Source organism: Pelodiscus sinensis, chromosome 23 (assembly GCF_049634645.1).
Source record: "Pelodiscus sinensis isolate JC-2024 chromosome 23, ASM4963464v1, whole genome shotgun sequence".
In the NCBI taxonomy this organism is placed as follows: domain Eukaryota; kingdom Metazoa; phylum Chordata; order Testudines; family Trionychidae; genus Pelodiscus; species Pelodiscus sinensis.
Window position 1 is genome coordinate 18,112,636 of NC_134733.1, and position 23,104 is coordinate 18,135,739.

The window sequence follows — 23,104 nt, forward strand, 5'->3', positions numbered from 1 at the left end:
AAATTTTCAAATGCTTGTCAGAAGAAAAGAGATGTTTAAAAGGATCAACTGAAAGATGAACGGATCATTGTGAGATTTTTGAGAATATGAATGTTTTGTATGAACAATGCTCTCTGCCCTTGCTATGAAGGAAGAAGAGATGCAAATCTCTTGCAAGGCCCTCTTAGAAATATTCAATCATTTACCTCATCAATCCAACAAATAGCATTGTCATGATGAAATTGGGTGGATAAGAGATACGTGATTTGTGCTGGTATAAACAGCATGGAACAAACATTTTTATACAGCCAATGAAAGTAGTTGTAAGCATCTGAACAGCACCTAAGGAAAGATGAGAAACCAAGAGAGGTCAGAAGATTAATATGGCATTAAGCACCAAACTATCCTAGAAACCAAATTAGATTAAATTAATTTGAGACATCCTTGGTAGGCATCAACAAATATGGATGCTTATATCTTAAGGTTTATAAAATTCTAGTAAAAGCTCTTTCCCTCTGTAATTACAAGCAGGAGAAGAGACAAAAATGGAGGGGAGGGACTAACTGTGTACAAATAAAGATTAGTTATGCCCCTTTATTCATTAGAAACCACAACTATTGTTCATGGCCATAATGAAGACCAAACCTTTGCAATTTAGTGAGAGCACTGATATATGTAGGTTTCTGGAGATGATAAATGTACAGACAATATATTTAAAATTAGACCAAAAATTTAAAAAATGAAGAACAATTTTTCACTGAATAGACTACAAAGTTTAATTATATAGCACTCCTCTTTAAAGCACTTTACAAATATTACCTTACACATAATCTTCACAGAATCCTTATGAAATAGTTAAGATAGTCCATGTTAAGGCTAAAATTACAACTCAGACATTCTTAGATCCCACTCATGCTTAGACCACTTGACCATGTTGCTCTTACTACAAACAAACCATTCGTCAATTTAAGTCCGTCACACAGAATCTGACACTCAAATATGTTATTGGAACTGAAGCTTATCATGAAAATTATAATTACCTAGCATGCTGGGCTCTCCTTCCAGCAGTGAAAGAATATATTTGTTAAGAAAAAGAGTACAAAAGCTGAAAAAAAACCACAATGTGAGGTAGATGAGAGCATGGGAATTCCAGATGCCCAAGTCCGACTCAATGACTGTAGTCTCAGTGATAGTTATTTTCAATACATTTTCTTCTGATGCACTATCACTCCTGGCAATGACAAATTTCTCACTCCGGTTAGCAAAGAGGGGGCCCAAGTGAAATAATGACTTGCCCTTTGACTTTTCTTCAAAGACAGGAGGATCAAAGTCCTCTGGAGTCCAAGTGTTTGTTACCGAGGTCATGTTGATATCAGGAGACTACTGTTTGGTCTTAATATATTGTCTGTATTGACTTAGCACAGAACCTTACAGTGAAGAGACAAAAATAACGTTGTGTAATGAATCTTTCAGCTCCAATGGTCAATGAAAGTTTACTGGGTCCTTCAGACATCTTGTTTAGGAAAAAACTTTGGATGCTTCCTTCCAGTGATCAATTTCATTTTCTGAAGATTTAAAAATAAGAGTTCATAGCTCAGTGCAATTTCATTTTCTAAATATTTCACATTACAGTACAGAAATGTTATGTTTCATCTGCAGCTTATGAAGAAAAAGAAATGGATATGTTGCACTTTTTAAAAATTAATTTTTCCCTGTTAATATGATTAGCATATCAAGTCGTAGAAAAATAACTTGTCTAAACATCGTTTTTGAAGTGCTCAAGATAGCACTGGCAAAATGAAACCCACAAGTTCTGTTTTGTTTTAAAGGTTCCCTCCCCATCATAATGTATTAGGTGAATACCTTTTCACTTTCAATTACAAACTCCATTCTTATTTAACTTGCTGCTCTATGTTCTGCTTATTCATAGATTCCAAGGCCAGAAAGAACCATTCTGATTATCTATCTGACCACCAGTATAAACACATGCCCCTAAAATAATTCCTAGTGCAACTCTTTTAGAAACGCATCCAGTGTAACCACCAATTGGTAGAAAATTCTTTGTAAAAGAGTCAATCACTACAAGTCAGTTATTGACAATAGTTCTATTCTCTTATGAGTTACACAAAGTTTGGTGAATCACAGAAGAATTTAGTGAGCAAAAAACAACACACCCTATTCTATACTATCTATTCTTCAACTACATCACATAATCACTGTAAAGCAGTTAAGCTGCCTGCACAAATAGAGTCCAAAGTTTGCAGCAAGGTCCAAAGTTTGCAATAAGGGCTAAATTGTTCTATAGTAACTTTTTAAAATCAACATAAAAAGCCACCAACAGATTTACTATTTTAGTTTGTAGTCTCTATTTTGGGACTGGAAGAGAGGGATGACAGGAAAATAGCTCAGGCAGAAGAGAAATGAATTATAGGTGAAGCCTTTCATGGAAACGTTACTTGTTCCAAATAAGTAATTCTTACATGAATGAGCAAGTTGGACAGGAATATCTTTAGACTAGAGTATCAGTCTGTGATGTAGTGTCAGTACGTTGCTGGTTGCTATGCTTGGGCTGTGGATGATCCCTACTGACCTCTGTCTGTAAGCACGGCCCCGTGGGTGGGGGGGGCCTTGAGGGCCCCCATGACAGTGACCAAACCATCTTACCGGTTAAGGGAAGGGACAGAACAAATGAAGTGAGTGTTGGGGGAAGGGTCAGTCTTTGGCTGGAACCATGAAGGAGACAGACTTGGGAGGGGGCTGGGAGTCTAGGGGCCCAGACACCCCATCTCAAGGGGTCTGAGGCATCCTGACCCTCACTCCTGTAGCCACATCACGTCTATGCAGTGCTGTATCCAGGAGAAGCAATAAACCCTCTATATTCTACTGGCTGGCGGAGCCTATTCTTGCTGCTATGTGGCTGCAGGATCGGGGGGGGGGGGGGGGGGGGGGGGGACCCTGACACGCCGTCACACAGTCCACAAGGGTTCTTACAACAAAATTTTGGATGGTCTCAGAATGTGGCCACCAACTCTTGCTGGTAGCCACTCTGACTAATACTTAATTAACTTTAGGAAAAACAATTTAATTTATTCATGTGGAGAGATTTTTTTCAGACAATAATAAAAATAATGTAGAGCTGTATTTTGGTGCTCCTGTCCTCTGCTGTCCCCCATCGCTCTCCCAGGCCGTTCTTTCCCCTGCCCCCATCCTCCATTGTCTTGAGCTCCTTTCCACGGCATTGCACCCAATGTTCATATTGATCGTGACCATGATGCAAGCTAAGGCCCTATCGTCCTGGGCCGAAGCCTAGAATTGGAGCCAATAACTGAAGGTTCTCAAGCCTAAGGACCTCTGGTTGAACCAAGGGGAGGGGCTAAAGCCCACCCTAGAGTCCTGCAGCTGAAGACAGGTTGGGGAAGCTGATGCCTCTGAGTGCAGGAAGGCGCCGCTGCTTTGCCCTCCTTGCCATCTCTGCCCAGGAGACTCACATGGCAACCCAAAAAAAACCGGGTGGCCACATTTGAGAAATGCTGCTCTAAGACACTCAATTGACTGAAGAGTTAAAAATTCCACCATTTGGTAGCAGGTTAACTATGGACATCTTGACAACAATATGCTACAATGAGGTCGTTATACAACAGTGCACCTAAACAATGGTGGCACAGTAACACTACATGGCAAGTACAAAACCCAAAGGAGTTAGCAAGAGCTAATAGACCTGCATTTGTTTTATGGGAAAATGTTTATTCAGTAAATTGACCAAGATACATGTTTGCTTTCTTCACTTCTTTTCTAAAACAGAATTGACACGAGCATTACAATAAAACCTTTGATAAATGAGACTGAAAAGTTCATAAAAAGTTTCACCATTTCTGAAGTCCAACTGAACTTCAACTATTTTATGTTGAAAGTTTCTACTTCAAAGATATTACTTTTATTCTGTAGCAAAACAAACCTCCTCCAACACACCCGTCTCTTTCTATCAGCAGCAGAACACTCATTGCTATTCCACCTATGAGCTAAATATAGTTAGTATTCTTTTTAAAAGGTCAAATAGCTTAACAGTACTGCAGTACAAGTTTTGGGCAAACTCCTTTCTTCTCTAAGTCTGACTCTATGAAGCATTGAGTTTTACTTAATTATAAACTCTATGGTAATACTGAAAGCCCCCATAACCTTTGGTTCATCTAGGTTAGCCTGGATTAACCTATATACACCATCAAACATTTATGAAGAATAAAACCATGGGATCTCATGATGTGAACATGACTAATTTTTGCAGCTGTTAGAGACTCGGAAGTGTAAACTGGAAAAAACTGAATATTTTCTTGTGTTGCACAGTGACAGATTTAGGCTTGGTATTGATCTATCTCTCTCAGATACTTAAAATTATCCCCCTAATATCTAAGCACCTAATAATCTAATGACTTGGCCTGCCCAAAGCAAATGAATGGTATAAATCTCACAGAAAAATGTGTAATTCTAAAGCACAGAGGAAAATAGTATATAATTGCTCTCTAGTCATTATTTGCTCATTATAAATGTATTAGAAATAGCTTCAATTTTCTAAAGGTTTCATGGAGACAGTTACAATCTTTGAGAAAAACTTAGGGATTCATAGAAATCAGGGAAAATGGTTTGACTGACCAGCAAGCTTTGAAACATCTGCAATCCTAATACCCTCTACTTCAAGTGCAGTAAGGAGGGGTGTGTCTACACAGCAGGGCTTAACTCACTAACGTCAATTGCGTACCTTATTTCAAAATTGGGAGCACCTATACAGCACGTATTTCAAAACAGAGCACTCTTCCTCTGACTTCCCTTACTCCGCATACAGTGATGGTTACGAGAGACTAAGTGAGAAGTCCTCCAGCTTGACAGTATTTCGACATTATTTCAAAATAACTACCTGCTGTGTTGACACGGACTAAGCTATTTCAAAATAGTGCTAGTTACTTCGAAATAATGTTGCTGTGTAGACATACCCGAGCAAGCCAGTCAATCAGCTTCCCAAAACACCCATCAGCATACTGAAAGACAACTCTCGGTTCTATCTAGACTGCACACAAAACACTAGAGTTGGGATGGGAAGAAAACTGCTTCAACTGCGAACTTGTTCTAGTAAATCTGATTTTAATTGTCCTTGTTCATAGCTCTGAGAAACAGATCAACCACCATATCCTTCCTCAGACTGCCCTTGATTAAATTTAGATTGTAAATTGCTGAATCAATAAAGAATAGGCACTTGTATCTCTAGAGTCACTTACATCAATGAACCCTAATCTAGTGAAAATTTAGTTCCAGCAATTGTCGCATTGACTTCAAAAGCATTACCTTCCTTAAGCATAGTTACAAATATGAAAACATTCACAAGATTGGACCTAAATATACTTACAACATGAAAAACACTGAAACATGTATGGGAAACTACATTAACGATATGGGGAACAAACTAAAATAGATTACAGCAGCTGCTAGCCAAGAACAATATTAAATGTCATAAAATATTTATCGTTATCATTCATAGCCATTTAATATATGGCAGAGTTTAAACTGACTCTCCTGTCTTAAGATCTGTACTGTATTTATTGAGCTGTTAATGAAAACAGGAGTTGTTTGCCACACAAAGTAACTATGTCCTCCTTCCAAGACTTGGTCTTAAGGAGGTAGGGGAGTGCAAGGACTAAAACCATGGAGATTACACAGCAAAACATCTTCCTAAATTAATATGCTGTTCCCTGATCAAGGAAGAATTCATTTTCTTAATTCTTATGGCTGCAAAATACTCTTTTCATACAAATGGGATTTTTTTAAAATATAGGTCAATGGAATAAAAAGAAATGATGCAGAATGGGGGAAAGCAATCAAGTTACTCACTATAAAGCAATTGTACTGTAGTAATACTCAGCTATTTCTGTACAAGCAGTACATTTGCAGATTAAAACAGATTGAAAAATTCTTCAGTCTCTGGCCTGGAGGTAGCTTCAACTGTCTTCAGAGCAATCCACTCCCTGCAGATTTAGGACAACACAGGTTGAACCTCCCTAGTCCAAAAACTTTGGGACCTGACCAGTCCAAGCCAAGGGAGTTTGCCGGATATGGGGAGGTCGGGGGAAGGGGACGCCAGCTTCCCCGCTGGGCTCCTCTCCCCAGCCACCAGGCTCAGGTGCCCCTGACCCCACCAGCCCTGCTAGCTCCATGGCCTCTGGTGGCTCAGCTTGCTCCAGCAAATCTGCTAGTTCTATGAACTCTGTTGTCCCACCAGCTCTGGCAGCCTTGACAGTTTTGCTGCTCTGTAGTCTCTGCAGCTCCGTGGGCGCTGATGACTTTGCTGCCCCGCAGGCTCTGCTGCCCTGTTAGCCCTGCTGACCAGCTCTGCTTCCAGCTACTGGCAAACTTTGCCACTGGGGCTCTCTAGTCCAGCAATATTTGTGGTCCAGCCAGATCATGGATGTTGCCGGATCAGAGTCCTGAACCACAGAGTTTCAACTTGTACTGGCAAGCTTCACGGAGGACTCTCCATCTTTAGATTTCAACCCTGTTCCCTCCAGCATAAGAATTAAGACTTCAAAGTTCCCATTCACAAACTACCAATTGTAAAAATAAAAACTGTGTAGAGTGAAAACTATATCCATTCAACAATTCAGGACAGGAAGTGAAGAATATCCATTAGAATCTGTAGTATGAATTTTGGTTGGTAGAATTACACAAATTGGAATTTAGCCAAGTCACTGAAACTTAATAAATGTTCTGGTAATATCAAGATGACAGTGGTTTTAGCACCACTGTGTCTCCTATTTTCATTATATGATTTTTATTCAGCAATGAAACAAAGGGAAAACTGCTATCTACTGACTCAGCATTACAATTCCCTCTAGCTCCAATAAACCTTGGGAGTACTGCATCAAAATAATGATTTGGCCATAACCTTCTGAGATAAAAAGATATCACAACATAAGGTGGCTGAGCTTTGCTCCTTGGACGCAGATATAGTGAGTCCAAAACAGTGGCCAGCATTCTGTGATTCTCTTGTGCTCTGAAGAATCATGCTGAAATATTCATAATTTACAGAGAATAGCCACACTCTCCCCCCCCCTCCCCACACACCTTTTTTTTCTTTGGCTAGACATATTGTTTTTGGGTTGATCCTTTTTTGGCTGAAAGAAAATATCCTGAATATTTAAAAAGAAAGTGCCATCACAACCTTCAGATTGTTATTACAGCATCAGTACACAAAGGCAACAGTAGATAATGAAGTTCCTAACACCGGCAGCATTTTTATTTCATATTTGGTAACTTTTTGTTAAACAGCATGACATTCAGCAAAAGTTAAAACTCTAGCAATCAAAGGATATCATAAGAAAACAAACATACACAAATTACTGACCTGCTATCTTAAATAAAGTGGAAAGTCTTAAATTGGCTGAAACAGTTCCTCATCTGGGATTAATTTGGTTGTCCTCCCTAGATACGGACAGTCTTGATGTTTACGGATAGATGAAAACGTGGCAGCAGTTGGGAGACTGTGCTAGATTACACACAGAAACTGAATCTTCTGGCTCGTAAGTATAAGCAGCATACAGTGTACTTTATAATGCTGCCGTAAGTCCACCCCAGAACTAAAAAGGCATTAGAAGTGCATTAAAATACACTAAATATGAGAAAATTAATACAAAATGAAATCTTTGAGTGACTCAAATCAATACTGGGGTGGGAAAGAAAGAACTAGATAATAATCCAGAAACTGCTACCTCTTGGTGAAGAAGAAAAACATCACATTTGAGGGGCTATATGAAAGCTATCCTGCACTCTCAGACTCACAGGATACATTTGTACTGTAAAAAAACCCACCCACAGCAATGAATTTCAGAGCCAAGGGTCCACTGACAGAGACTCACGGAACTTAAGCTATAGAGCTACAAATTGCAGTATAGACGTTCCCACTCCTGCTGAAGCCTGGGCTCTAAGACCCTCCCCAGAGGTTAGGGTGGCCAACCCAAAACATCTACATAGCAGGAGACCCATAAGCCTAAGTCAGCTGACCCAGGCTCTCAAACTTCCTGTCACAAGGATGTTTTGGGGTTTTTTTGGTTTTCAGGGTAGATCAGTGTTTCTCAAAGCAGTCTGCAGATCCACTACCGGGCTCCTCCAATTTGTTTATTTACCGGTTCCATAGCCACAGAGCCTCAAAGCTCCCATTAGCTCCAGTTCGCCACTTGCAGCCAAGGGGAGTCACGGCCCAGGCCATGCCATTTCATGCGTCTCTCCTTCGCTGCAAGTGATGAACCGCAGCCAATAGGAGCCGCGAGGCTCCATGGCTGCGGAGCCAGTAAATAAACAGACCAGAGCGGCCCGTTAGCAGCTCTCTCAGAGTGGATCTGCGGGCCACTTTGAGAAATACTTGTATAGATGTACCATAGATTCCAAGGCTAGTAAGGACCATCGTCTAGTCCAGTGGTTCTCAAAATGTGGTCCATGGACCACTAGTGATCTGCGACCGTCTTGCAGGTGGGCCGCGGGCTTGGGGCTCTCCCCCTGTGCTGGTGCTCCAGCCCTGCGACTCCATCTCTGTGTGAGGGGAGAAGCATTGCAGTTCCGATCCAGCTCACAAGGGGGAGGAAGTGACTCCGTGTATTGCCACTCTCCCGCCCCCTAGTTGGGGGAATGGCAGCACAGGAAATCGCTCACCTGGAGTCTTTCCCCACTGCTCCCATTGGCCCAGAATCACAGCCAATGGGAGCAGCAGAGAGACGTGCCTGGGAGCAGGAGGGGCATGGAGCCAGGTAAGCATCCCCATTCCCCTTCTGCTCAGACTCCATACCCCCATCCTGCACATTCCCTACCTTCCAGATCCACCCCGCTGCTGCATCCTCTCTCTGACCCCTCTACTCCTACCCTGCTCCCACACAGCCCCTCAGCCCACTTCTGCACCCATTCTGTCATCATGAGTGATTGGCTGGTGGTACAGGGAAAGATCTCTATTGAGTGGGGCGGCTGTGGGCCAAAATGTTTGAGAACCACTGATCTAGTCTAACCTCCTGTATAACACAGGTCAGAGAACTTTCCCCAAAATAATTATTTTTTGAACTACAACTTATCTTTTTAAAAAATCCTATTCATCTCCATATCCAGGAGTTAACAACAGTTAAATACTAAATACTATCTCTAAACTGAAATTGATAGCTGAGAGAAGCAGCAACATTATCTTAAATACAGTGTCTAATTTATGCACAAAATAAACTAGCTACAGTTTAGGGCCTCAGATTATGAGAGGCCTCTAAGTACAAAAAAATGCTACTTTTTTAGTTGCATTCTCACCTATGTATGGGTATATATGAAGATATAAAACTTTATTATTTCTATTTTCATTGTCCTTTCTGTTAGAATAATAAACATTTTTGGTACTGCTATGGGGCCTCAAACTTGACATAGTTTGGGGTCTCAACATGTCTTAATCCACTTCTGCATAAATAATTTGATAAGTGGGTTGGTTATAAAGGGAAGAAAGTATATTTGGTATCGGGATATTTGAATTTATCCGAGCAGAATATTTTATCAAAAACATGTGTGTCCCCCTAATAGTACCTAACTGGCTAATCAGACTGGAAAAAAGCTGTAACTATGAATTTTCAAAATTAGGGACTTAGATTCAAACCTTATTTTCCCAAATCTACTTTCTTCCCTTTATAACCAACCCACTTATCAAATTATTTATGCAGAGGTGGATTAAGACATGTTTGAATAGCAAAGGGCTGAAATCATTTTCAGTAATCAAATAAGTGGCCTTTGTCATAAATAGTACAGGTTGCACCTCTAAAATCTGGGATTCCCTGGTCTGGCAACATCCATGGTCTGGCATGAAAATGGATGTTCCAGGACCAGAGAGTCCCGGCACACTGCAGGGGAGTGGGAGCCCGAGAGCTGGCGCGCAACTCAGTTGGGCTGCGAGGGGGGAGTCCAACCTCTTTATAATCTTACTGAATACAGAAGCCAGTTTTCACAACTATAAGAATAATGTAAAGATGACAATCTGTAGGACAGTGTGTAATGGAATTAACTTGTCTAGAAGTTTTCTTCAAGATAACTTAGCCATCATCACAGCACTGGAAAGTATAAGGTGATTATTCTTCTCCAAGTACTCAAACAGAAAACATACTTTTGTGAAAATATCTCTTTTCTTTCTAGAAAATACAAGTCAAAGGGCCAATGGCCTTTTTAATCAACTAAATTAAGATCAGAAAGATTACTGATAATTACATTCTGATACCTATCACTAAAGAGATAAAACACAACTTTGTTCACAGTAAAGCATAACATTCCAAACAAATGTAACTTGAGTAAGGTGGACAAATTACCGGTAATACATCAGTTTTCATTGGGCCTTATATAGCAAGACAATCAACGCCAACTAGAACAGAGAGAACTAGAACAGAGAGAACAACTGATTTTTCAGTTTGATGGCTGTTTGAATGTTTTTAAAAAACTGGTTTGGGTCTGTTCTAATGTGGTGATTCAAACCTGGGTCTTTCAACACTTCAACTAAGTACTCAAATCACCAGACCAATGATTATAAGGTGGGTAAGGCATAGCACTACCGCCTCTTTCTCCCATTTTCCTGTGAATGGCCGAAACTGTGTGCGTTAAATTTGCAAATATTTTCAGGTCAACTAATACTATTCATCAAAAAAAATTTCCACCAGCTCTACTTAAAACAAATTTTAAAATTGGCAGAAGTTGTTACTGATTCTCTGCCTTTTACTTCTAGGAATGCACCAGAGATGCCAAGGAAACAAGAGGCGGCTGATGAAAATCCAGTTGGAAACAACAAGCACAAATTACAACACTGACCTGAATTTTCCTTGAACAATCCTTCTGAATACTTCTGTGACAGAGCTACAAATGATTGGTCCGTTTCCACCCAGCTTTGCCTCAGAACATCTCAATCTTATTTACAAAGTGAACATCAAGTTTAAAAAAAACCCTAAGAACCTATCAGAGCCAGATTCCGATAAACAAACAAAAAACCACACCTGAAAAGACAAAAATGATGGTAGATTCAAAATCAACTTGGGTATCCAACCCTGTACTATAAAAGATCAAAATGATGAAAATCCTCACAATAGCAATTATTTAAACTAACCTCGAGGGAAACTGTAATTCTGACCTAATTTTATGTATGTACTATTATACATGATAAGTGGAAATTATATAAGACTAAAATCTAGATACATAAGGATTTGTTTTATAAATAAAATATGCATGCACACATATTTTTTGTTTTAAATTAACCAAAAGAAATACATTAAATAAAGATAGCACGTCAAGAAAAATACAAACATAAAATAATTAAATTGTAAAACACGTATGCTAACAAGAAATATGATATAATAGAGCAGAAATTAAAAAGTATCATTCCCAATACAGTTGATACCTTATCATTACAGCTCAATTTTTGAGTTCACAGGATGCTACATAATCTTCTAACAATCTATAGTGGCTGTTCCAATAAGCACTTAGTATTTTATACTTGGGGGCTGTGTCTACACTGCACCCCTTTTCCGGAAAAGGGATGCAGATGAGACAAGTCGGAATTGCAAATGAAGCAGGGGATTCCTCTTAAAATCAGGAATAAGGAACCTTTCGGAAAAGGCTTTATTTTCCGAAAGATCCCGTCTAGACTGGCGCTTTTCTCCGGCAAAGCCCCGAGCCGGAAAAAAGCGGCAGCCATGTTTATACAAATGAAGCGGGGGATATTTAAATCCCCCACTTCATTTGCAATTCCAACTTGTCTCATCTGCATCCCTTTTCCGGAAAAGGGGTGCAGTGTAGACACAGCCAAAGAGTTTTTATTGGAGGGTGCCAAGAGCATTTTGTGTCAGTGATATGTGATCTAATAGTTTCTTCTGGACACTTCCATTTCTCAGCTCAGGTCATTTTTTCAGGTATATCACTGAATCTTTAGTATAAAATTCGGCTTTTTTATACAACCAGTTGGTCTCAATCCAGATACCCTGCACGCCTCAACTATGTTTGTCTCCCATTAAATAAGCAGACTCTAAAGCTCAAGATATGCCCTCTGCTCCTGAGAGAATTTTCCCCTTAGTCCACTTTCCCCAAGCCTCTCACCCCAACAGGTGCCCTTTAGGGAGGACAGGAGAGGCTGAAACTCCCCTCTCCCATTTGTACGGAATATTTTTGGCTGTTACCTCTCGTTCCCTGACAAAGGGGAAATGCAGTTTGCTGCATTTCTCACTCTGGTTGGGAGACACAGGAGGCACACAAACCTGAACCTGCCCCAGCTGGGGGACATGCACCCCTCCCCCAGCTGTGCCTGCTGGAGCTGCAGAGGCCATGAGGAGCCACTTCCCACCTGGCCCAAAGCTACAGCAGTCAGAGGGCTGGAGTAATCCTCTCTGCCTCGGAACAGCCTGCATACTGAACCACTCATCCTCAGCTCCACCCCAGAGCAATGATTTAAATGGAGAAAAACAAAAATGAATTAAGGACCCAAACAATGCTGGATAATTCTTCTAGTAAATTGTAATGAAAAAGACATCTTGACCCTGCTAATACTGAATATTAGCTGCATGAGAACAAGACTGAGAGGCTAACTTAATCCAAATAAAAAGCCACACTGATATTATCCAAGGACTATGGTGGAATGATGTTTGGTAAAAACAGATTATACTGGAAAATAAGGAATCAAAACTTAGTGTTGGATATTACACCTATTTGGTGGACAAAATAATAAGAGGACCACTACCCATCACTCTCTTTTGGGGTCCTTCAAAAGAGAGACTTTATGCAGGGAAAGAACAGATTTAGGAAACTGAAGCAAGTATCATTATGGCTGCCAGCCATATCACCTGCTGGGACCTTTGGTTTTTACATCCTAATTTTGAGTGGTGTCCTGACCAGATTGGGCCAAAGAGACAGACCCAGATAACACTGCCACCTCTACTGGCTCCATCTGAATCCCAAACACGACCCTGGATGAAATGGGATTAGACTTTACCAACAGTATCAACAACTACGCCAGCCCATCTCAACTTTTTCTCTATTACCCAAAAGAACAGTTATCACCAACTTTGATACCAAAGACAGACTTGTCAGACAATGGTGTTTTTACTTCTTAAACTCTCTCCAACTAACAGGAAAGGAATCCAGAAATGTAGTTAAAATTAAAGCCTTACTTAATGTGATACATTTAAAATGCTTTAGCTGTTTTTCCTTTTTTTTTGTATCTTTCATAAAAGTTTAAAAAGGATGTGTCATGATACTAAACAGAAGGGGTGTTGGAATAATTTGTATATTAAAGTGCTGAGAGACACTGAACCAGTGCGTACACTCTGTGTATAATGGAAACCACTTCAACCAAGGAGTGAGTCAGCATTGCCAACACCCCGTTTTCTGGCACCTATGCTAAGCATGCTAAGGTCTCTATATCAAACCCAAAACACTGTTTAATGTTGCATATTAAAAATATTTATAACACTGTTAACATTTTTGACCTTTGAGATTAATACAATGTACCTTGAGAGGAACACCACCTAGCAAAGACCACAATGAAAATCTGCGCTATGTTTTCTCTACATACAACACCTATGCTTCTTACATGAAACAGGATAGTCTCCTTGGGCAATGTCTGCAAAGTACCCTGTAAACAAATTCTATCTCAAAACACCAGAGAAAGATGGCTACAAACTATTTAGCACAGTGAATAAGGTTAATCTACTGGACAAGACAAATTCCAGCCCTCTTCCCGGAAAAAAATAATACCCTGCAAACAAAATCTCAGTATGCATGCACACCTCTCATTTTAATCTAGTAAGCAATACACATTGCCTGCAAGTGAGAAATATGCCTAAATATAATTCTAAACATTTAAAAACATGTATTTTATTATACAGCGATCATAACACTAAAGACACTTACAAGCAAATATTTAAGAGGTGGATACAAAGCAATTACCATACAACATTCACTTTTGAGAAGTGCCAGCTTTTGAGTACTAAGAGCAATTTAAGTTGTTTGATACTTCCCTGTGCCCAATAGGTAAAGCAGGTAAAGCAGAAGTAACATGAAACAGTAAGAGAATATTTAGCCGTAAGCATGACCTCTCGCCCACCTAATGTCACTAAACAGGATTTTAATTTAAAACAGTATGTATATAGGTGCCACGTAAGTTTCTCTGCACCCACAACAGTTTTGCCAGCTGCTACCATTCCATGCCACCATTCTACTGACCTTTCTATACTGTGGTTGAAATGCAACAGTGGCACAACTTCGCCACTATAGCACTTCAGTGTACACACTATCTATGTAAACAGAAGGGGCTCTCTCATAGGCGGACCATCTTCCTGAGAAGTGGTACCTAGACTGGCAGAAAAATTCTTCTATTGATCTAGCCTACTTTACAGCAGGAGTTAGGCTGGCTTAACTACACTTCTCAGAGATGTGGATTTTTCACTCCTCTTAGTAACGTAGCTGGATTACCGGTAACCTCACTTTTCAGTGTAGACCAGGCCGAAGATCTGCTAATGCCCAATAACCTATTCCAGTTCAGGCAACCCCACGTAGCACAGGAAATGCATCTAAATCAATCCTGACCAAAGATCCAGTACAAGGCTTCTCTAGGGGACAACTGTAAATCATACAGCAGCTTTGCAGGACAGACATATCTCTTCTGAAGACTAGTCCAAGACCACCAAATAAATGACTACATATGCCTTTTTTAAAAAGTAGTATTTTCACTCATGACTTACTCCAGGCTTTGAATCTTCATCTCCAGAGGTGAGAAGCTGGTGTATTAATTAGCCTCCAAAACAGAAACTTAAAGGATTCTAAGGCATAAAAATAAGAGCTGAACTTCAGAACTGACACTATTTGGAAGAGTCCACCCTGAACAGAAATGTCAAGTATCACTTCATGCCACATTCCTGACACCTACACTGCTGGACTGCAACAAACTGCTCCATACATGCAGAGCCCAGCACTCACACTGACCGGTCTGGGTTTAAATACTTGCCTTAGAATGAAACCACCTCCTAGAACAGGGGTGGTCAATAAACAGCCATGGACCAAACACAGTTTGCCACGGTTAGCCTCTTGCAGACTGCCAAATGCTTTGTTTACCTGAGCCTCTGGACTCGCGAATCCTGTTGGCTGTGATCTATTGTTCCCAGACAACGGAAGCTGCAGGAATCAGTGGTCCAGCCTGTACCTCGCCCTGTTGCTCCCACTAGCTGGAAACGGCAAACCACAGCCAACAGGAGCTACGAGCAGCAATACCTGCAGATACTCAGATAAACAAAGCATCTATTGGACTGCAAAGGGATAAACTTGGTGAATCACATCCACCCTATGGTAGAGATGTTAAATTTCGATTAATCAGCTGATTGAGTAGCCAATGGAATTTCCATTGACTACTCAATTAGTCGATAAGGGGAGCACTCACTATCCCACTGCACCTCTCCATTTGAAATGTACAAGAGCCACCCACAGTTCTGCATCAGCAAGGAGCAAAGCATTCCCTGCTGACAGAGATTCCCTTCTGTGCCTCTTCCTTTGAAATGTACAAGAGTCACAGGTGGCTCTGGTACATTTCAAAGGAAGAGGAGCAGCAATGGGACCAGCCTGAGTGGGACTGTTTCAATCCCCGCTTGCACCATTTCCCAAATGCCACCTGCCTCCCCAGCCCCCCCGTGGAGACAGTGCTGGGGGGGGCAGGGAAGGGGAGAAATGACTTAAGCCAGCTCCCTCCAGCACCAGCTGGTGCTCCACCCCTCACTGCTTCTCTCTGATAAGAGGCAGCAAGTTTGGGGGGGAAGCAACTAGTCAAGTTCCTACTCGACTACATGATGAGCATTTGTTTACGGGGTAGTCAGCTAGTTGACTAGTCGCTTACATCCTTACCCTGTGGGACGCTTATTGTCCATTCGTGTCCTAGAAGTTGAATTTCTGAGAACCTCAAAGAACTTTGTAGGAGGGAGAAGGGGAAATCCGAAGGTTTACAAATGTGCATTCATTTTTTAAATCTTTGTTGTTGTTGTTAGAACACTGCTTATTATGCTATGAAACAAACATTGGGTTATTTCAAGTTCTATAGTCCCCCATCCAAGTATTTTTAGTTATTTTACTTTTGAAGTTGGGAGAGTAAACTCACTCAAAACTACTGTCTCGGGGACAGACAAAAAACTCGTGGAGGAAGAAGCTCATAGTCAAAGATGATCAAATGAGTATCTAGACAGCACTTCAATTCACAGATCCAAAATCATTCTACAAAGCAATGCAGATGATATTACTCCCATTTCACATGAGAAAGGAGGGAAACAAGAGAGACACGGACTCAGCTAAAGTCAGCATGCAGCAGTCAGGATTACACCTCTCAAGCGCTCAACTCCCAGTCGCAGGAACCCCAGATTATACCTACCATGTGATACTGCACCTACCCTCTTCCCCGGCAGAGGCCCCTCAGCTAAACCACCTGCTCCTTCCCCTAGTAAACACCCTGCAAATAAACTGCTTGCTTTTTCTCCCAGCAAAGACCCCCCCTTAAACCGCCTGCCTCTCCCCCAGCAGAGACCCCCCCAATAAACCACTTGCTTCTCCCCCAGCAGGGACCCCCCCAATAAACTGCCTGTCCCTTCCCCAGCAGATTCCCCCCAATAAACCACCTGTCCCTCCCCCAGCAGAGACCCCCCCCCAATAAACCGCCTGCCCCTCCGCCAGCAGGGACCCCGCCAATAAACCACTTGCTCCTTCCCCAGCAGAGATTCCCCCCATAAACCGCCTGCCCCTCCCCCAGCAGGGACCTTCCCCAATAAACCGCCTGCCCCTCCCCCAGCAGAGACCCCCCCATAAATCGCCTGCCCCTCCCCCAGCAGAGATTCCCCCCATAAACCGCCTGCCCCTCCCCCAGCAGGGACCTTCCCCAATAAACTGCCTGCCCCGCCCCCAGCAGAGACCCCCCCATAAATCGCCTGCCCCTCCCCCAGCAGAGACCCCCCCCCATAAACCGCCTGCCCCTCCCCCAGCAGGGACCTTCCCCCATAAACCGCCTGTCCCTCCCCCAGCAGAGATTCCCCCCATAAACCGCCTGCCCCTCCCCCAGCAGAGACCCCCCCCATAAACCGCCTGCCCCTCCCCCAGCAGAGACCCCCCCCATAAACCGCCTGCCCCTCCCCCAGCAGGGACCCCCCCCCATAAACCGCCTGCCCCTCCCCCAGCAGGGACCTTCCCCCATAAACCGCCTGTCCCTCCCCCAGCAGATTCCCCCCATAAACCGCCTGTCCCTCCCCCAGCAGAGACCCCCCCCCATAAACCGCCTGCCCCTCCGCCAGCAGGGACCTTCCCCAAGAAGCCGCCGGTCGCTGCGCGGGGCCGCCCCGCCCCACCTGCCTCCTCCGCCGGTTCTCAGCCGGGCCCGGCCCCGCCGTCGCCGCCACCTGCCGCAGTCTCGTCCCCGCCATCCCCCGGCGCCGCGCGGGGCTGCTGAGCGGAGGAGGCGCCGCTCACAGCTCGGTCCCCGCCCGCCGCCGGCAGGGCCAACCCGCCTTCGCCGCGGAGCTGGGAGCGGGGCGGGCTGGCCAGTCACGCCCCGCGGGCCGCTTGGCCCGCCCCGCAGCCCGGGGTCTGAGCCCTGCGCAGCCCGGGAGGGGTAACCCCCAACCTCCGTGGGCCCCCCTTGCGCCAGAGGAAAGTTAACCCCTTCGTCCTTTGGGGGAGGGAAGCGGAGTCCTGCATCCCCTCCCAGAGGAGGGACCCGCCAAACCTTCGGAGGGACCTCAAGTGCCTTTGGCTGCTCTCTACCCTGGCTAGGGAGAGGCCCTGCCGCAGAGTGCAGTTACACCCGCCTTGAGACCTGGTCCCCGTCACCGCCTCCCAACAAGAAACAAGTTTTTGGCAGGGAGCAGAATGCTTCCCAAGAAACAGCACCTATCCAGGGAAAGCTAGGGAACACTGAGTGAGGGCCGGGGGAAGTAAACAAAGCCTGGGAACCCATCGGCTACGTCTAGACTGGCATGATTTTCCGCAAATGCTTTTACTGGAAAAGTTTTCTGTTAAAAGCATTTGTGGAAGAGCACGTCTAGCTTGGCAGGGGCGCTTTTCCGCAAAAGCACTTTTTGCGGAAAAGCGTCCATGCCAATCTAGACACGGTTTTGCGCAAGAAAGCCCCGATCGCCATTTTTTGCGCAAAACAAATCTGAGCTGTCTACACTGGCGCTTTTGCGCAAAAGGACTTTTGCCCGAACAGGAGCAGCATAGTATTTCCGCAAGAAGCACTGATTTCTTACATGAGACCGTCAGTGCTCTTGCGGAAATTCAAGTGGCCAGTGTAGACAGCTGGCAAGTTTTTCCGCAAAAGCAAGTGCTTTTGCGGTAAAACTTGCCAGTCTAGACACAGCCATCCTGTTTACAGGTGCTAACCTCAGCTCTTCTGGCTATCACCTTTTGGACCAGTGGTCCCCAACCTTTTGGGGCTGCCGGGCGCCCACGGGCGGGTCACTCACGCGCCGGACACCCGGGGGCAGGGCCGCACACGTGCCCGGGGCTGAGGCCACCCATACGCCGCATGCACGGTGCCATCCATGCGCCGCATTCCCAGGGCCGCCGCTGCTCTGTGCCGCACGCCCAGGGGTGGGGCTGCCCATGCGCCTGGGGCCGGCGCCGCTCCTCTGCCGTGCACCCAGGGGCGGGGCCGCCCGTACGCCATGCACCCGGGGCTGGAACAGCCCATGCGCTGTATGCCCGGGGCTGGTGCCACTCCTGTGCCATATGCCCAGGGGTGGGAACGTCCGTACACCGCACGCCCGGGGCTGGCACAGCCCTTGCGCCGTGCACCCGAGGGCAGGGCAGCCCATACACTGCTGAAAATAGCACCCCCACCAAAAATAGCAGCAAAACTTGAGGGGGAAAAAAAGGAACTGACCGGGGACAAAAAACAAAAATAGCAGGAAAACTTGGGAGAGGGGTATTGATGGGAGGGGGGGTGGTTGGGTCGCCTCACGCCCCCCAGTTTGGGAACCCATGGCCTAGAGGTTCAGGGTGAGATTACAAAAACGAGGCTCATCTCTTGCACAGGCAGCAACCTGTGAAATTGTGTGAAATGAAGATAGGACTTCACAAAACCTACCCACATGACTAGCCTCCTGTGGTGGCAGGCTCAGCAGTAATGAGATTTGGGGCCAGAAATGTAGGAATTGTTTCAGAAACAATTCCTACATTTCTGGCAGGCAGCCGCTCCAGTAACCTTAACTAGTAAACTGTAACGGGTAAGCCTCACCCATTAAGAATGAGGCTTACCAGTTAACCTGTTACAGTACAGCTTTGTATCCCTAGTTTGTATACATGTATAACACTGCCCTCTGCTGTTATATGTTTCAAACCTCCCTGTGTTTAAACGTACAGGCTACGTCTAGACTACATCCCTTTTTCGTAAAAGGGATGTAAATTAGATGTATCGCAATTGCTAATGAAGCGGGGATTTAAATCTCCCCCGCTTCATTAGCATAAAAATGGCTGCTGCTTTTTTTCTGCACGGAGCTTTGCCGGAGAAAAGCGCCAGTCTAGACGCTGATCTTGCGGAAAATAAAGCCTTTTCCGAAAGATCCCTTATCCCAATGGTGTCGTATGTGTGCATTTGGTGGAAGGAACTCCTGGCCCTCAGAGATAGCGTATGGGCTTCGGAAACCAGCGTGGCTGAACTGGAGGCACTAAGGGAGGCAGAGAGGTACGTAAATTAGGCTTTCTGGGACACTGTAGAATTGTCCCACCTGAGGTTAGACAGCCCCTGCGCTGTTAAGGAGGATGAAAGGCTCAGGAAAGGTGAGCAGTCAATGGGAGCAGAAAGAAACCTTCCCATAGCTGGGACCCTCGTTCCAGATGACGTTGGGGTATCCTCTCACACTGAGGTTACTTCTCCAGGGGAGGGACCTCCAGTCATTAGGAAAAGGCAGGTGTTAGTAGTGGGAGATTTGATCATTAGAAACATAGAAAGCTGGATTTGCAATGACTGGGGGAATCATATGGTGACTTGCCTGCCTGGTGTGAAGGTTGCAGATCTCTCTAGGCATCGAGATAGACTTATATGTAGTGCTCGGGAGGAGCTGGTGGTCATGGTACATGTAGGTACCAACGACATAGGAAAGGCTAGGAGAGATGTCCAGGAGGCCAAATTTAGGCTGCTAGGAAAGAGACTGAAATCCAGGACCTCTATGGTGGCATTCTCAGAAATGCTTTCAGTTCCACACACAGGGCCAGGTAGGCAGGCAGAGCTTCAGAGTCTCAATGCATAGACGAGACAATGGTGTAGGGAGGAGGGGTTTACATTTATAAGGAACTGAGGAAATTTTTGTGATAGGGTGAGGCTATACAGGAAAGATGGACTCCACCTAAACCAAAGTGGATCCCGACTGCTGGCACTTAACATTAAAAAGGTCGCAGAGCATTAAAAAGGTTGCGGAGCAGTTTTTAAACTAAGAGATGGGGGAAAGCCAGTTGGTGAAGAGAAGCACGTGGATCGGACAGAGACTTCTCTTAGAGGAGAGTCTATTGATAGAGATTCTCTAGGTTTTAGTCAGGAGGAGAGGAGAGAAGAGGATAAAGTATGGACCAGATCAGACGATAAACATTAACATAAAAAGGAATCTGACACATCAGAAAAGGGCAGACAAATAAACAGTGACAAGTTTTTGAAGTGCTTGTACACAAATGCTAGAAGTCTAAATAATAAGATGGGAGAACTAGAGTGCCTTGTGTTAAAGGAGGATATTGATATAATAGGCATCACTGAAACCTGGTGGAGTGAGGACCATCAATGGGACACAATCATTCCGGGGTACAAAATATATTGGAAGGACAGAACACATTGTGAGGGGGGAAAGGGGACTGGCACTATATGTGAAAGAAAATGTAGAATCAAATGAAGTAAAAATCTTAAATTAATCAATATGTTCCATAGAATCTCTATGGATAATAATTCCATGCTCTAATAAGAATATAACAGTAGGGATATATTATCGACCATGTGACCAGGATAGTGATAGTGACTATGAAATGCTAAGGGAGATTAGAGAGGTTATCAAAATAAATAACTCAATAATAGTGGGGGATTTCAACTATCCCCATATTGACTGGGTACGTGACACCTCAGGATGAAATGCAGACACAAAATTTCTCAATACCTTAAATGACTGCTTCTTGGAGCAGCTGGTACAGGAACCCATAAGGGGAGAGGCAATTCTTGATTTAGTCCTGAGTGAAGCACAGGATATGGTCCAAGAGGTAACTATAACAGGACCGCTTGGAAATAGTGACCATAATATAATAACATTTAACACTCCTGTGGTGGGAAGAACACCTCAGCAGCCCAACACTATGGCATTTAATTTCAGGAAGGGGAACTATGCAAAAAATGAGGTTAGTTAAACAGAAATCGAAAGGTACAGTGACTAAAGTAAAATCCCTGCAAGCTACATGGACGCTTTTCAAAGACTTTTCAAAGAGGCCCAACTTAAATGTATACCGCAAACTAAACACTGTAAAAGAACTAAAAAAGAGCCACCGTGGCTTAACCATGTAAAAGAAGCAGTGAGAGATAAAAAGGCATCTTTTAAAAAGTAGAAGTCAAATCCTAGTGAGGTAAATAGAAAGAAGCATAAACACTGCCAAATTAAGTGTAAAAAAGTAATAAGAAAAGCCAAAAAAGAGTGAAGAACAGCTAGCCAAAAATTCAAAAGGTAATAATAAAATGATTTTTAAGTACATCAGAAGCAGGAAGCCTGCTAAACAACCAGTGGGGCCACTGGACAATCAAGATACAAAAGGAGCACTTAAAGACGATAAAGTCACTGCGGAGAAACTAAATGAATTCTTTGCTTCAGTCTTCATGGCTGAGGATGTTAGGGAGATTCCCAAACCTGACCCCTCTTTTGTAGGTGACAAAGCTGAGGACTTGTCACAGACTGAAGTGTCATTAGAAGAGGTTTTGGAATGAATTGACAAACTTAACAGTAATAAGTCACGAGGACCAGATGGCATTCACCCCTCAAATGTGAAATTGTGGAACTAACAACTGTGGTTTGTAACCTATTCATTAAACCAGCTTCTGTACCCAATGACTGGAAGATAGCTAATGTAACGCCAATATTTAAAAAGGGCTCTAGAGGCGATCCCAGCAATTACAGACTGGTAAGTCTAATATCAGTACCAGGCAAATTAGTTGAAACAATAATGAAGAATAAAATTGTCGGACACATAGAAGAACATAATTTGTTGGACAAAAGTCAACATGGTTTCTGTAAAGGTAAATCATGTCACTAATCTACGTCTACACTGGCACGTTCTCACACAAAAACTCTTTTGCAAAAGCTCTTCTAGAAAAGAGCGTCTACACTGGCATGTGGTTTTGCGCAAGAGATGTGCTTTTGCACAAGAGCATCCGTGCCAGAGTAGATGCTCTCTTGCGCAAGAAAACTCTGATGGCCATTTTAACTAAAGGGCTTTCTTGTGCAATAAATTCATGTTGCCTGTCTACACTGGCCTCTTCTGGAAGAGCTCTTGCGCAAGAGGGCTTATTCCTGAGCGGGAGAGTCAGAGTTCTCACGCAAGAAGCCCTGATTTTATACCTTAGAACGTCAGTTTACTTGCGCAAGAACATGCGGCCAGTGTAGACAGGCAGCAAGTTTTTGCGCGAGATTGCACCAGTGTAGACAGCCTTAGAGTTCTTTGAAGGGGTCAACAAACACGTGGACAAGGGGGATACAGTAGATATAATGTAGATTTCCAGAAAGCCTTTGACAAGGACCCTCATCAAAGGCTCTTGCGTAATTAAGTAGTCATGGGATAAGAGGGAAGATCCTTTCATTGATTGAGAACTGGTTAAAAGATAGGAAACAAAGGGTAGGAATAAACGGTACATTTTCAGAATGGAGAGGGGTAACTAGTGGTGTTCCCCAAGGGTCAATCCTAGGACCAATCCTATTCAATTTATTCATATAAATAATCTGGAAAAAAGGGGTAAACAGTGAAGTGGCAAAGTTTGCAGACGATACTAAACTGCTCAAGGTAGTTAAGACCAAAGCAGACTATGAAGAACTTCAGAAAGATCTCACAAAACTAAGTG

General features: G+C 43.6%; 1 protein-coding gene across 9 annotated transcripts in view; it reads right to left on the reverse strand.

The window, feature by feature from the left end:
• Window positions 1-23,104, reverse strand: part of SLC35E2B (solute carrier family 35 member E2B) — a 62,649-nt gene that overhangs the window by 20,259 nt on the left and 19,286 nt on the right. For 4 of the 9 annotated variants that reach the window (XM_075906201.1, XM_075906200.1, XM_075906199.1 and 1 more), the window contains 2 exons: window positions 1,020-1,544; window positions 186-321 (listed from right to left, as the gene is read on the reverse strand). In XM_075906201.1, the coding sequence (XP_075762316.1) occupies window positions 186-321; window positions 1,020-1,344 (461 nt within the window). In that variant the 5' untranslated portion in view covers window positions 1,345-1,544. Of the gene's footprint in view, window positions 1-185; window positions 322-1,019; window positions 1,545-7,366; window positions 7,599-10,827; window positions 11,107-14,744; window positions 15,868-17,375; window positions 17,582-23,104 lie in introns of those variants that run through there. The other 5 variants (XM_075906205.1, XM_006119209.4, XM_075906204.1 and 2 more) reach the window with 5 other exon arrangements.